This window comes from Bacillus rossius, chromosome 3 (assembly GCF_032445375.1).
Source record: "Bacillus rossius redtenbacheri isolate Brsri chromosome 3, Brsri_v3, whole genome shotgun sequence".
NCBI classification, from domain to species: Eukaryota; Metazoa; Arthropoda; class Insecta; order Phasmatodea; family Bacillidae; genus Bacillus; species Bacillus rossius.
This window is the reverse complement of record NC_086332.1, coordinates 16,674,688-16,687,543: the sequence shown is the minus strand read 5'-3', so window position 1 is coordinate 16,687,543 and position 12,856 is coordinate 16,674,688. Positions and strand designations below refer to the sequence as shown.

General features: G+C 43.4%; 2 protein-coding genes across 2 annotated transcripts in view; both read left to right on the top strand.

Moving 5' to 3' along the window:
* The first annotated feature begins 495 nt into the window (after positions 1-495).
* Positions 496-12,856, top strand: part of LOC134530281 (trichohyalin-like) — a 289,318-nt gene continuing 276,957 nt past the window's right edge. The window contains exon 1 of the mRNA XM_063364988.1: positions 496-2,030. Within this exon, the coding sequence (XP_063221058.1) occupies positions 1,206-2,030 (825 nt within the window). The 5' untranslated portion in view covers positions 496-1,205. The remainder of the gene's footprint in view (positions 2,031-12,856) is intronic.
* On the top strand, positions 6,141-10,695 carry LOC134530280 (uncharacterized). The gene is made up of 2 exons (XM_063364987.1): positions 6,141-6,727; positions 9,175-10,695. Exons 1-2 carry the CDS (start codon positions 6,553-6,555, stop codon positions 9,945-9,947), a joined length of 948 nt encoding a protein of 315 aa, XP_063221057.1. The 5' UTR covers positions 6,141-6,552; the 3' UTR covers positions 9,948-10,695.

Sequence of the window (12,856 nt, the reverse complement as noted above, 5' to 3'; positions counted from 1 at the left end):
AGAGAAAACTGGTTTATTTTTACATGAATATGCAGTTGTTTGTTAATTATTTAAATTCATTTTTAAGGTATCAAAGTTGGTATATTTTTTTACAGTTCCTGTGAAAATTTAACATCATAGTTGAAACAAACTATCAATAATCAGTTCAATATTTACTAATATTTCCCCTGAAAAAACAGCGTTTTAAATAGAAGCATAAGAATTTCTTTTTTCAATTGTCTGAGACAACTTTTTCGTAATTCTGTATGCCCATAATGAAAATATGATTGAAAACGAATTTTCACCTAATAAAAAATTGCTGTTTCAGCTACGTTATTTTCCCAAAAGATTTGTTTAGTCAAATATCTGCCTGAGCAGGCAGTTCCTTTCCTTTTACATACTCTATTACTAACGCACTTCTTTGTGTAAGCTTATTTGACGTAGTACATAATGTTGTCGCTAGATCGCATTAACAATGTTATATTATAAGTAAAATCGATTGTCAAATATACCAGTAGTAATCTCTCGTCGTTCATTGATTATTCTTATTATTGTTACTACAGCTGTGTGTACGTAAAATTACTAGCGAAATGTGTGTGACGGCAAGTAGTTCAAGGAAAGTTTGTGCTAGGGTATAGTTTATGCGTGCCGTTTAATTTTTTGTTTTGTTTTTCGCCCTAATTAAAAATAGCCATGAGAACGTCATTGTGTTTGCATGATTTTGCTGGCGATAGTTTTCGCGCGTGACATGGAAACAAAGCTTGGTGCTTTTTCTTGAACAAAATATATTGTACCTGCTTTGCTAGCCGCTTCGGCCGAGCTCTAACGGAATCGATACTGCCGTCGCGATGGTTGCTATGATGTCGGCGCGAGCAGCGTAGAACGGTCGCGCGGCGGTTCCAGTTGCGAGTGCGTGAAGAGGCGCCACCAATGCTGCGTGTGACGGCGGAGTACTAAAGTTAGTCGAACGGGGAAGGGAAGGGAAGGGAAGGAAGGGTCTTCATTGATCAGGCGAGGCCGGGTCGGGCTTTCAGCGTGCAGTCCAGCGCTGGCGGGCGATGAGCGAGTGAAAGAGGGCTAGCCAAGGCTACACCGCGCGCGCTTAGATGTGTCGTCGGCGGTGACCCCCGGAGTGTCGAGATGCTGCCGGAGGCGGCGGCCAAGACCATCACACGCAGCAGCGGCGGCAGTGGGCGGAGAAGCGGGGCCGTAGCAGCAGCAGTGCCATGTCTCGCGACCCTTACGCCGCCTCCAGCCTAAGCGGCAGTCGGTCTCCGCGCGGCGCCCGACGGGGCGAGCTACCCACGGTGGACAGGTCGCCGTCCAGGGCCTACCCGCGGGGCAGCCCGGTGGGGGGCAGAAAGGCCGGCGGCCGCCCCTCGCGCTCGGGCAACACTTCGCCCGATCATGCCGGGGGCGGCTACTACGGCGGCGGCGGCGGCGGGCAGCACCACATGGGCTCGCCGTACTACCGCGACGAGGAGTTAGGAAGCCCGGTGATGATGGACGATCGGGGGCGGTCGCTGGGCGGCGGCGGGCACCACCGGTCGCGCAGCGCCAGCCGGCCGGTCGCCTCCGCCGGGGGCGGCACCGTGTCGTCGCGCTACCAGTCGCTGGACCGGGCCACCGCCGGCGACCCCGACCGCGAGTTCATGCCCATCAGGGAGCCGCGGGAGCGGTCTCTGGACCGCGGGGGGCGGGACAGGTCGCTGGAGCGAGGCGGGGGCGGCATGTACGTGGAGGACGAGCTGTACGGGGGCGGGCGCTCGGCGCGGCAGTCCCCGAACCCGCACCTGATGGCGGCCGGGGGCAGGGACCCGGCCAACTCGTACATCTCGGAGCTGCAGCAGCAGAACAACGACCTGCAGCGCGAGCTGGGGCAGTTCAAGCGCGAGCTGGAGCTCACCAACCAGAAGCTGGGCTCCAGCATGCACAGCATCAAGACCTTCTGGAGCCCCGAGCTCAAGAAGGAGCGAGCCCTGCGCAAGGAGGAGTCGGCCAAGTACAGCCTCATCAACGACCAGCTCAAGCTGCTCAACTCGGAGAACCAGGTGAGTTCGCCCCTCTGTATCTCTGTCTCTAGGGCTTTTCCATTTAGAACATAACCTTAAATCGTTGGTGCTGTTACAATTGTTCGATTGGAAATTATTATTATTATTAGTATTATTATTATTATTATTATTATTATTATTTTATGTCTTGTGTCAGCGACACCCCTAACCTCTGCGGGGCCCTTTTTCTTGGCCCTAATATTTCGGAGAGGGGCCTTATCAAGGGGCTGAGGAGTGGTTAATGCCCCTCAGAGGAAGGGGGCTAACCCGGAACTTCAATTTCGACGATGGTTTTACTAATTAGTTTTAAAAGTAAAAAGTATGACAAGAACGATGAATTTCTTTTGGCGTTAATAAAATTGGAATAAACTAGGTTTACGTAATTTAATGACTAGGGGTCTACAATTTAATGACAAACATTTGCATTACCTATACGTACGTCGGTATTAAAAGGGCCGGCGTCGGGCCTTGGCGACTGCCCGGCTTGCCCTGAAAAATCTCTTATAACTTTACCATTGCCAATTTTAAGCATAAAATGCAGCCTATCCCCAAAATAAAATAGGAGCTAGTAAAGTGCAAGTGTTATCAAAAAATGTTTTTGAAAACTTATTATATTGAGAAAACGATTTCAAATTAATAACTAATAAATTTCATTGCATGATAGAAAAGTGAAAATGCCATTTATTAATAAAAAAGTAGTAAGTGATATTGTGATTTAGAAGCAAAATAAGATAACTTATTCGTCGTAAAATATATTTCATGCAATCCCCAGTTTGCGAGTTACTGCGGATTTTGACATTTAGGATTTAAGTGAAATGATAGTCCATATAAATTTTTACCAAACATACCTACTAAAGTTAAATGGAAAAGATATTAAACGCATATATCTATGAAATTTCATAAAATTTGGGTCAATATAAGAGTTAAAATACCATATTTTATTAACAAGAGGGACTTGTTGAAATAATCGTTAAACACTAATGATATACAGATATAGAATCTAAACCATAAACTTCTTGGTCTTATAAAATTTTTGGCGCCAAGAATAGTTTGCAATTTATTGCGGAATCGTCAATGTGCTAGTGTATGCAAATCAAAACTATAAACTAGGAAACGCTTAAGTGTATTAGAAATTTAATCGAAATAGTGCAACAGAAGAATTAAAATATCATATGTGATTAAAAAGGTGTGAATGTTTAAAATACTCATTAAACAACGAGTGGTATTCTGATATATAATGCAAAATTGTAAACTATTATGTCGTATATATATATATATATATATATATATATATATGCGCTGTATAGTTTGCTAATAAACGGTAGTTTGTCATTTAGGGCATACGTGAATTACTAGTGTTTGCAAATACTCATATTCGACCAACACATAAAAGTAAAATCTAGAAGCTAAAAAGCGCGTAGAAATGAAATTTCATCATAATCGGCTGTACTTGAGAAAAATTAATACGAAGGGCTTAAATACACACATGTACATACATTTACACACACGTACTCACGGGTACACACACACACACAAATTAAGGTAGGCCTAGGTGGCAGACGGATTTGTGAAAGGGGGGGATAATTCCCCCCCCTCCCCCCTGAAGTTGTGAAAACATTTTCCAAAATATCAGTGAAAGCATTATGTTATTTTGGGAGATGCGAGGTGAGCTGTTAACTACACCTGCAATTTCAACTTTGCCGATATAATTTCTTGTATCCGCCACTGAGGAAGGTGATCTCGTACACATACAGTCCTTCGGAAAATCGGCCAGTAACATGGCGTAGCGAGCGAGGCCGGACCCCAGCGACATCCCTGGCAGTTACGGCGGACTATCGAGGTCGTGCCGCCAGATCGTTTATAAACTTGTTCATTCTTCCAAGTGGTTCGCCAAGTTCCGGCATGTTTTTCTTTGTTTTCCGCTGCTTCTCTCTTTCGAAACGGAAACTTGGAAGTCGCCGGAAGGGACGAGGAAGGTTATGCGTTTGAACATAACAGAGCCCCGATTCCCTTACTCGAAGTTCGTTAAAGTATACACTGTAAAAAAAAGTTTTGTCATTTTACAAAGAAATTCTTTGTATAGTTTCTTGTATATCTACAAATATAACCGTTTAAATTATACGATACAGGCTTGTGGAATGTATTAAACTAATGGATGGCTTATCTTAACGTGTTGTTACAACCGAAATTTCTTAAGTTCCACAGAAATGTACAACGCTTTACTTCATAACTCTACAATAAAATACTTTGAAAACTAGTTTCCAAATGATTCCCGTCTAAAGAATACTTTTTTTTTTCAGTGTACTAATAGGAAATCGACAGTAGTTTCCCACTATAGGCAGGGTTTGCATGGATGGAATGGGGCTGTCACTCAAGAAGCCGGCTGCTCTACCCGAGGGACAGAACTGTCGTTCCGGCGAGCCTGGAGAATGAGATGGTGTATGGAGCAGCGACGGAATGAATTAGTGGGGAAAACGGGAGTACCCCGAGAAACCCACTGGCCACGGCAACGTCCGCCTCGTTTCCCAAATTGCGAAAATCCCGGGTTCAACCCCGCCGCCGGCGAGAGAGTTGAGTTTCTTTTATTTAGATAGATTCATGCAACCCCGATCATATCCCGGAAAATGAAGAATTTCACGCGAAGAATTCATAATTATCCTTGTATGTTTGTGCTCACAGCACGCTTTTATATGTGCTACAGCTTATATACGTATAAAAGTTTTTACCAATTAGTCTGTTAAGGAGGATTATTAAAAATTAACTTATTTTAAGACATTCAATGTTATTTGTTTGGAAAGTAGCTTGGCTTCTGGGTTGTAGCCGTGTCCTTGGCGAATAATTCACCGACGGTTCGGTCGACATTGCAGTCGCCATCATCAGGGAGCAGTTACCTGTTGTAGCCGTGTCCTTGGCGAATAATTCACCGACGTTTCGGTCAACATTGCAGTCGCCATCTTCAGCGAGCAGTTACCTGTTGTAGCCGTGTCCTTGGCGAATAATTCACCGACGTTTCGGTCGACATTGCAGTCGCCATCATCAGGGAGCAGTTACCTGCTCAGGTGCTCCAATCACGAGCGCCGCGGCAGTGACATACCCATCGGCGCCCCATCGGCGCCGCAGCCACTGATTGGCCCGCCGAAAGTACAGCGAATAGCGAGGTTTTTATTTGAAAGCCTTACTCATACAGGAAGGGGGAGGGGGAGGGGAAATAAATTCGTTTGAAGAAGATCAAAGCAGCACAAGATCATTGCGAAAAGCGTTGATTGGTAAGCTCACAATGAAAAATTCAACCCTGTGTCCTTTTCGCCATAATTTTATTTCAATAGTTACGATCTACATACTTTGCTGTTCTTTGACCACACACTTTCCATTTGAAAATAATGTGAGTTCGCATACTAGAGGGCTACAGACCTGTAAAATTAGAATTATTTTCTGGTACCACGTTAGACTTCACACTCTTGTAAGTACCTCTGTTGTTCATTGGTGCCACATTTTACATATACCTTAGGGATAGCATTTGGTTGGCTAATATAGTGTATTCTGTAATGTTGTTATTGGTTTGTTGCCTTTCAGAGCGAGTCAAACTGCAGATGATACAGTAGTGGTATGCATTACAATTATGGACTGGAAAAATTTGTGGTTTCAATGATCTGTAGGATAAACTCCACAAGCCCCTACATACTCAGGCAAATGCCACAAACTCGCGAGACCTGAGAACTTGAATGCTTGCTATTCCAGACTTCTTCGGTTAAAGGTTTTTCATCGGCTAAGAGTCCTTCAAATAAACTGCGAGACAATCACAGGTACAATATGTATTCTAGCATATCGTGAACTAAATCCGCGAATTTTTCCGGTCTCTAATTATAATATTGCTAGGGACCGGAAAAATTCGCGGGTTCAATGACCTGTAGGATGAACTCCATAGTTCTACGTACACTCGGTCAAATGCCACCCACTCATTGGCTGCTGTCTTGTGAGACGTCCCAACGTAGCAGCATGTCATTCGATACAGCTTTGGTTGGGTGTTTCTCATTGGCCCCGAGTCATCCAGGTGAGTCGTGAGCCAATAGCAGAGGCAGCACTGAGGTATAACTATTTGTATTTTAGCCTATCGCGAAATTAATTCGCGAATTTTTCCTGTCTCTAGTGATAGTTTTATGTTTTGAAACTCGGGCATCACCATCCCTTCCCCCCCTCTCACCCCCCCCCCCCCCTCACCGTGGAGCGGAGCGCTGCGTGGAAGCGTGTTAGGGCCCTGACACACGAGCGACCGAGTCGCGCGACTGAGACGCGCGACTCGGTCGCCGGGAAATCGCTTGCCATAAGATAGCATGGGCGTGGGTGAGAACCTGGCACACGGGCGACTGAGCGCGTCTCCATCGCGCGTCTGTCGCCAGCAGACGCGAATCCCCGCGACAGATCGCGGCGACCAGTCGTGCGGGAGCCTTGCACACGGGCGACTTTTAGCCGCGCGTCCGAGCGACTGTCGGTCAGTATCTGGTTGTATGTGCTGGCGAGGAAGATGGCGTTCGATTGTGACCGTTTTATAATCGAAATAGAATCAAGGCCAGCTATTTGGGATTCCAGATGTGATGAGTATGCTAACAAATGCAAAAAGGGAAAGGCATGGGAAGAGGTGTGCGATATGTTCGTTGAGAACTTCAAAGCCATGGATAGCGTCCATAAAAATAAAGCAGGTAAGTGTAATTTATAAATATAAGTGGTTAGTGGTGATCTGAATATTTCGTGCAGCCCTGCATTCACTTTATTTGTTTCAAATGTATTATAAACATAATTGTTCTACGTGAAGCCTATTTACTAGACAGAGTATTGCAATAATTTTATAAAACTTATAAAACGAATATAATATTTTTTTTCATTATTCCTTTATAGAAACGTTACTACGTTTTTAAATGATTTACAATCGTGAAGATTACTGTTCAAAATATTTACATTATTGTCGAAACTGTTTGGATGTGCCCGCTGCATTTTCGTATCGGGTGTTCTCTTCAAACGTCCGTTTAAGTATTCATATTACCACGAACCACCTGATATTGGCAATAATTACAACACATGTGAAATATTGTATAGTTAATATATCTCTTAACAACAAACAGGTGTGAAATTTTAACAGTTCGTGTTATTCTTCCCTCATAAAATACAAAACCACTGTGCGTGCATGTGAGTCATTGCCAATGTAAATAAATTAGCTATTAATGGAAGGGTTTGTTTTCAAATTACATTGCAGTATTTTGCTTCTACGCGGAATTCATTGTAACTTACGCTTATGTCTAATGTTTACGATAAACATAGAAATACAAGTAAAATACGATATAATATTGTTACGAACGTGGGAACGATAGGGTTCGAAAGGATAGCCCCTTTTTTTAATTAATTATCACTATTTTTATTGGTGCTACTATTTACAGTTTTATTTACAAGTTATCCTGGCTTGATATAGGCTCGAAATAAAGAAAGTCTCTCTCAGTCCGTCACAGTCTTACCGCAGCCACAGATCGCCGTAAAGTGTCCGCCGATGTCACACAGGGCACTTGCTGGCTTCGCCGATGTTATACACTCTCTTCCCAGAAGTCGCCCGGTCTTCGCCGCCTCGTCGCACAGGTCTTCGCCTCTCCACACTGCGCCAGACGCGCCACACAATTATCTGCTCTGATGCAACCGCCCCCTGCTGATATAGAGGTCGGCCTTACATTTATAACCTTCGAGATGCTCTTTGACATTGCGCAACTAGGGACGTCCAGGATTACGTGCTGGGGCCGGCGACGATGTCGGAGAACATTCAAGAACCGTTCCATTGACCGACCAGGTGCAGCCAGGTCATTAGCGCAGGCAGGGCGAGGGTGAAGGGGGGGCAGGCAGGCCGCGTGTCATCAAGATAAAGATAAGGCACGCGCGGCGCTAATCTGTTTCCGAGAAGAGCATCGCTCCGTCCCCACTGCGACTGGGCTTGCACGTAACAATATAATTAAAAGTAGCGTAACAACTAACATAATTCCAAAGTGAACACATTTTCGCATACGGAAATTTTGTTTTCTCTATATTTTGTTTATGCCACAAAATTCACCATGGCTACTGTCCAATGTAACGGTTATACGGTTATAACTATTACGTTGTTGAATGTGACACCTCTATAAAAGTTAAATTTCACTAGTATTGTTCACTCTTCAAAGCAAAAAATATTGCCATGGCACTGACCCTTGTTCACTAGAAAAGTAATCGGAAAACTTTTCTCGGATTGTTAAAGCTGATCGTGTATTTCCTGGTCGTGTAAGCGGCTCCCCTTCATCTAGTCCCACGACGTTCAGAGTGCTGTCAAATTCAACACCATCCCTTTCTCTAACAAAATTGTGTAAAATACAACATGCTTTCACTATAGTTTCTGCGTTTTCAATTTTCACGTCCAATGGCCTGTGAAAGATACGCCACTTATTTGTAAGTATGCCGAAAGTGCATTCGATGTAACGTCTGGCTCGTGACAGCCTGTAGTTAAATATTTTCTTTTTTTTAGTAAGATTTTTCCCACCATAAGGCCTCTGCATGTGAGTTGAAAGAGCAAATGCTTCGTCACCTACGAAGGTAAAGGGAAGTGGCTCTCCATTTTCAACTATTGGCCTATCACTTGGGATGTTCAACGTATTATCCTTCATCTTCTGAAACAGCTCACTGTTTTTATATATTGCTGAGTCTGATGATTTTCCATAAGAACCAACATCAACAAATAAAAACCTATAATTAGAGTCGCATAATGCTAACAACACCATGGAAAAATATTTCTTGTAGGAAAAATAGGTTGACCCACTTTTAGCAGGTTGAATAAGCCTTACATGCTTGCCATCTATTGCTCCTAAACAGTTTGGGAAATTTGCACGTGTTCCAAAACCGTCAGCAATCTTCAGCCAGTCCTCTTGCATTAACTGCGGGAAACATGCTTCATGTAAAAGCCGCCATATTGTTTCACACACTTCAATAACAATCTTGCGACATGTGGAAATTCCACAACGGAATGTGTAATGCAATTCTGTGAACGAACATCCTGTAGCAAGGTACCTGCAAAAAAAAAAAAAAAAAAACACACACACTAAAAATATGCACCTTACATTATTGTTTTTTTTTTTTTTTTCAGCTGCAGATCTGCAACGGAAATGGAAGAATCTACGTGACTGTTTCAGAAGAGAACTGGCTAAACAGAGGAATTGTAAATCAGGTTCTGCAGCAGATGGCAGGAAACAATATATATATTTCCAGCAGTTAACTTTCCTATTGCCAGTATGCGACACCAAACCTACAACAGAAGAATCTCCAGACTTGCACACGCAAGCCACACCCGCAGCAGCTACATCTACGGCACCTACTTATCTTAAAAGAAAAAAACCGTCACCAGAAACAGAAGAACTTGAGCTACTTCAGTCGCTTAGAAGAAATATGGAAAAACGACATGCAGGTAGAGAAGAAGAAGACAGTGACAGGCATTTCTTGTTGAGTCTTTTGCCGTACTTCAAACGTCTGCCAGACGATATGAAACTTGAAGTTCAAAGCGACTTTTTAAACACCTTAAGAAGGTACAATCAGGTGTCAATTTCTGGTCATCGATGTCCTTCTCAGACTTCTGTCTACCCTCATTCTTCTCCATCAGTGATCACAGGCCCATCATTTGTTTCGCTTCCATACCCTAGTAGTAATACAAGTACCTCTGGAGTACGCAACCAACAATTTACACCCACCATCAGTCAGTCTTACAACTACGGGTCTCATTCAACTTCAGAAACATCGCAGTTAATGAGTCAACCCCAGCAGCCGCTGCAATGCCACGCCTTATCACCAATGTCACCAGCAGCTTCCTCATCAGTATCTCTCCAGTCTGATACGTCAAGTATTTGTGAAGACTATTTTAACTGATACCTAATAAATTATAAGACATGTGACCTTCATGGAAAGAGCAGTTTCAGTGAATAACAAATAAATATGTTATCTAACAATTTTCTTCTAAATTTATGAAAGAATTTATTTTCGTGTGCAAAACGATAAACATTTATGTGTTGGATCTTTGAGACAATATCGTGTCACGTAATAATAAATGTTACTTATTTGGGGTATGTTCAGAAAATGTTTTTTTTTAATAATATGATAATAAATGCTTCAACTATACCCTTAAAATACATGTAACTGTCTAATTAAATTATAATTTCAGCCGTAGCCAAACACATTTCACTCCTGTGTTCCTTGTACAACTATGAAATGAACTATTTGTCTGCTTATACAAGTGTACCCACCTTAATGTAATTGCAAGTCTCTCTTCAGCAGGGATACTTCTTCTCATACTTGTGTCAACTTTTTCAATGTGAATTTTCAGTACATCCAGAAGATCCGAGAAAGTACTCCGAGACATTCTGAAATAGTTAAAATATTTCGAATTGTCTTCTTTTAGCTCACTCATAATCGTATAAAACTGGCCCCTTGCTAAGCGGTCTGCAGTTATTGGGTGCATCCATAGTACACGTTGCCTGCGACGACGCCGGCGCCGACGGCAACGACGCCTTAGGACAATGCCAAGAACTGTTTCTTCGTCGGTGTCCATATTCACAGTGAAGAGTGTGTCGCGTGAACCTGGCACACGAGCGTCTCGGTCGCGCGGCTGAGTCGCTCTACTCGGTCGCTTGGACGCTCGACTGCAGTCGCGCGTCTCAGTCGCGCGACCGAGACGCTCGTGTGCCAGGGCCCTTACGAAGGGATGCGAGTACGAGAAGCGCTGCTCTGCTGTTTTCCTTTGTGAGCGCGTGTTCGCTATACACCCCTATGGTTGTGGAGAGGAGGGGGGAATTACTACATGGCGCGGCCACCTGGCAGCTGTGCGGGCAGGAAGAACCGGCCCCGCGCTTTTTCCCGCCGACCGACAGCTGCGAGCTGCTGCCATCTGCTTCCACCTTCCTCCCCCTTCCCCCCTTCCCCCCTTGGCCCCCTTCCCTTCACCATACTTTTACTTTGTATCCCGTTTATTCTCCTCGCTTCCTTTTTAACTCCCCCTCCCCCCCCCCCCTTTTTTCCATTACGGTGGCGGGCTCCACTGGTTGCAGGCAGCACGACGGGAAACGGCATAAGCCGCCCCCAAAAAGACCAGACCTGACCAAACCAATGCGGACTAAAAGTCCAAGTGCCCACCCCTTGCATAGTAGAACTTCTACCACGCCCCACTCTTCTTCCAGGACCATCCTTCTATTCCTGTAATCCACCTGCTTGTAATAATGCATGACCTTTGCATCCCGCATGTATGTGCCCAGGGTTTTCCCTCTGTCTCATAGGCGTGCCCAGACATTTCCATTAGGGGGGGCCCTGCTAAATTTTTAAATCAGAAGCTGAATTTAGAATGTTAAATAGCCTAAATACATTCACTCATTGCCGTGTTTATATTTTTGTGCAGTATCAACGAGATATGTTTACTTGTTAATATTTATATCTATATAATTTTAACAATCTTGAAAATATGTTTTTTTTTTCCATAGACAAATGTTTAAAGGGTACTTACACATTTATCCCCCTCGAATTTTCCAATAGCTTGGTCCAGATCTACCTTGAAATGAACTTCTTTTTAGTGAATGCAAACACAGCAATTCAGACAACAGAACTTTTACAAACATTTTAAAAAAATTTTTTTGCTTGGCCATTTTAAGGGACCTCGTGTTTTAAATAAACTAAGGCGGCTGTATTTCCAGAACGATAAAATGTTTAAAAATATTGTTAATTAGCATGCTGCAACACTGAAAAACAGCTTGAGTGTCACAGTGCCAGGAATATACGAATATTAACGAACGCATTAGAGAAAATTCCGATCTGGCCCCCCCTGTAGGCACGCCTATGCTCTGTCTATGGAGGTTTTACCTGGGCCCAACTTATCTAGTTTTAGTCTAGAATTAAGAGTGAGGGGAGTTAGTCATGGCGAAAACGTCTGCCATGGCTGGCCAATCCCCTCCTAGCACATGATGCACGTGACCTTCTCTGCATGGTTAAAAACCCGCATGTTTAGAGCGTATAGGGCTTGCCCTGAGACGCACTTAAGAGTCTTCCCTACCTAGACCCCTCCCTTACACACTTAGTTTTAACTTAGGTTAGGAAAAAAAAACGCATTCTTCAAGCAGCCGCCATCTTGTTTGTTTTTTTTATGTTGGAGGCGGAGGTGCTGCACCGACAGTAACTTTATCCCGAGAATGATCTAAGCTCCGATGTGGAGCATTCTGTTTCGTAGGCCTGGAGTGACGTTGTGAAGCATACATGTAGCAGATATTTTTGTGTAGATGAAGAAGATAATGTGGAGAATAACTTAATGTGTGTATCAATTAAGAAGAATGTATGTAGTCATTAGAGAAAACTGTTGACCATCAATTTATATATTTATATATCCTTAAATTATATATGTATAAACCGGAAAAATTCGCGGATTCATTTCGCAATATGCTAAAATGCAAATAATTGTACTTTTATGCAACTTCTGCTATTGGTTCAATGTTAACCTGGAGGACTGTAGGCCAATTATAGACCCTCAGTCAAAGCAATATCGAATCACGAGTACCCCAATTGAGACGCCTCACAAGTCAGCAGCCAATGAACAGGTGACGTTTGCCCAAGTATGCACAGGATTGTCTAGTCTATCCTGGAGGTCATTGAATCCGCGAGTTTTTCTAGTCCCTAGATATATGTAATTATATATAATTGGTTACCTTTAGTTTAATGGATTTATTTTACATCAACAGTTGACCGGAATTAACCTACCAAACACTCGTGTAAAAAGTTAACTTAAAAAAACACCCTAACAC

Coding starts and splice junctions, on each gene's coding strand:
- LOC134530280 (XM_063364987.1), top strand. CDS start 6,553: ATGGCGTTCGATTGTGACCGTTTTATAATCGAAATAGAATCAAGGCCA. Junction 6,728..9,174: donor CGTCCATAAAAATAAAGCAG/GTAAGTGTAATT, acceptor TTTTTTTTTCAG/CTGCAGATCTGCAACGGAAA.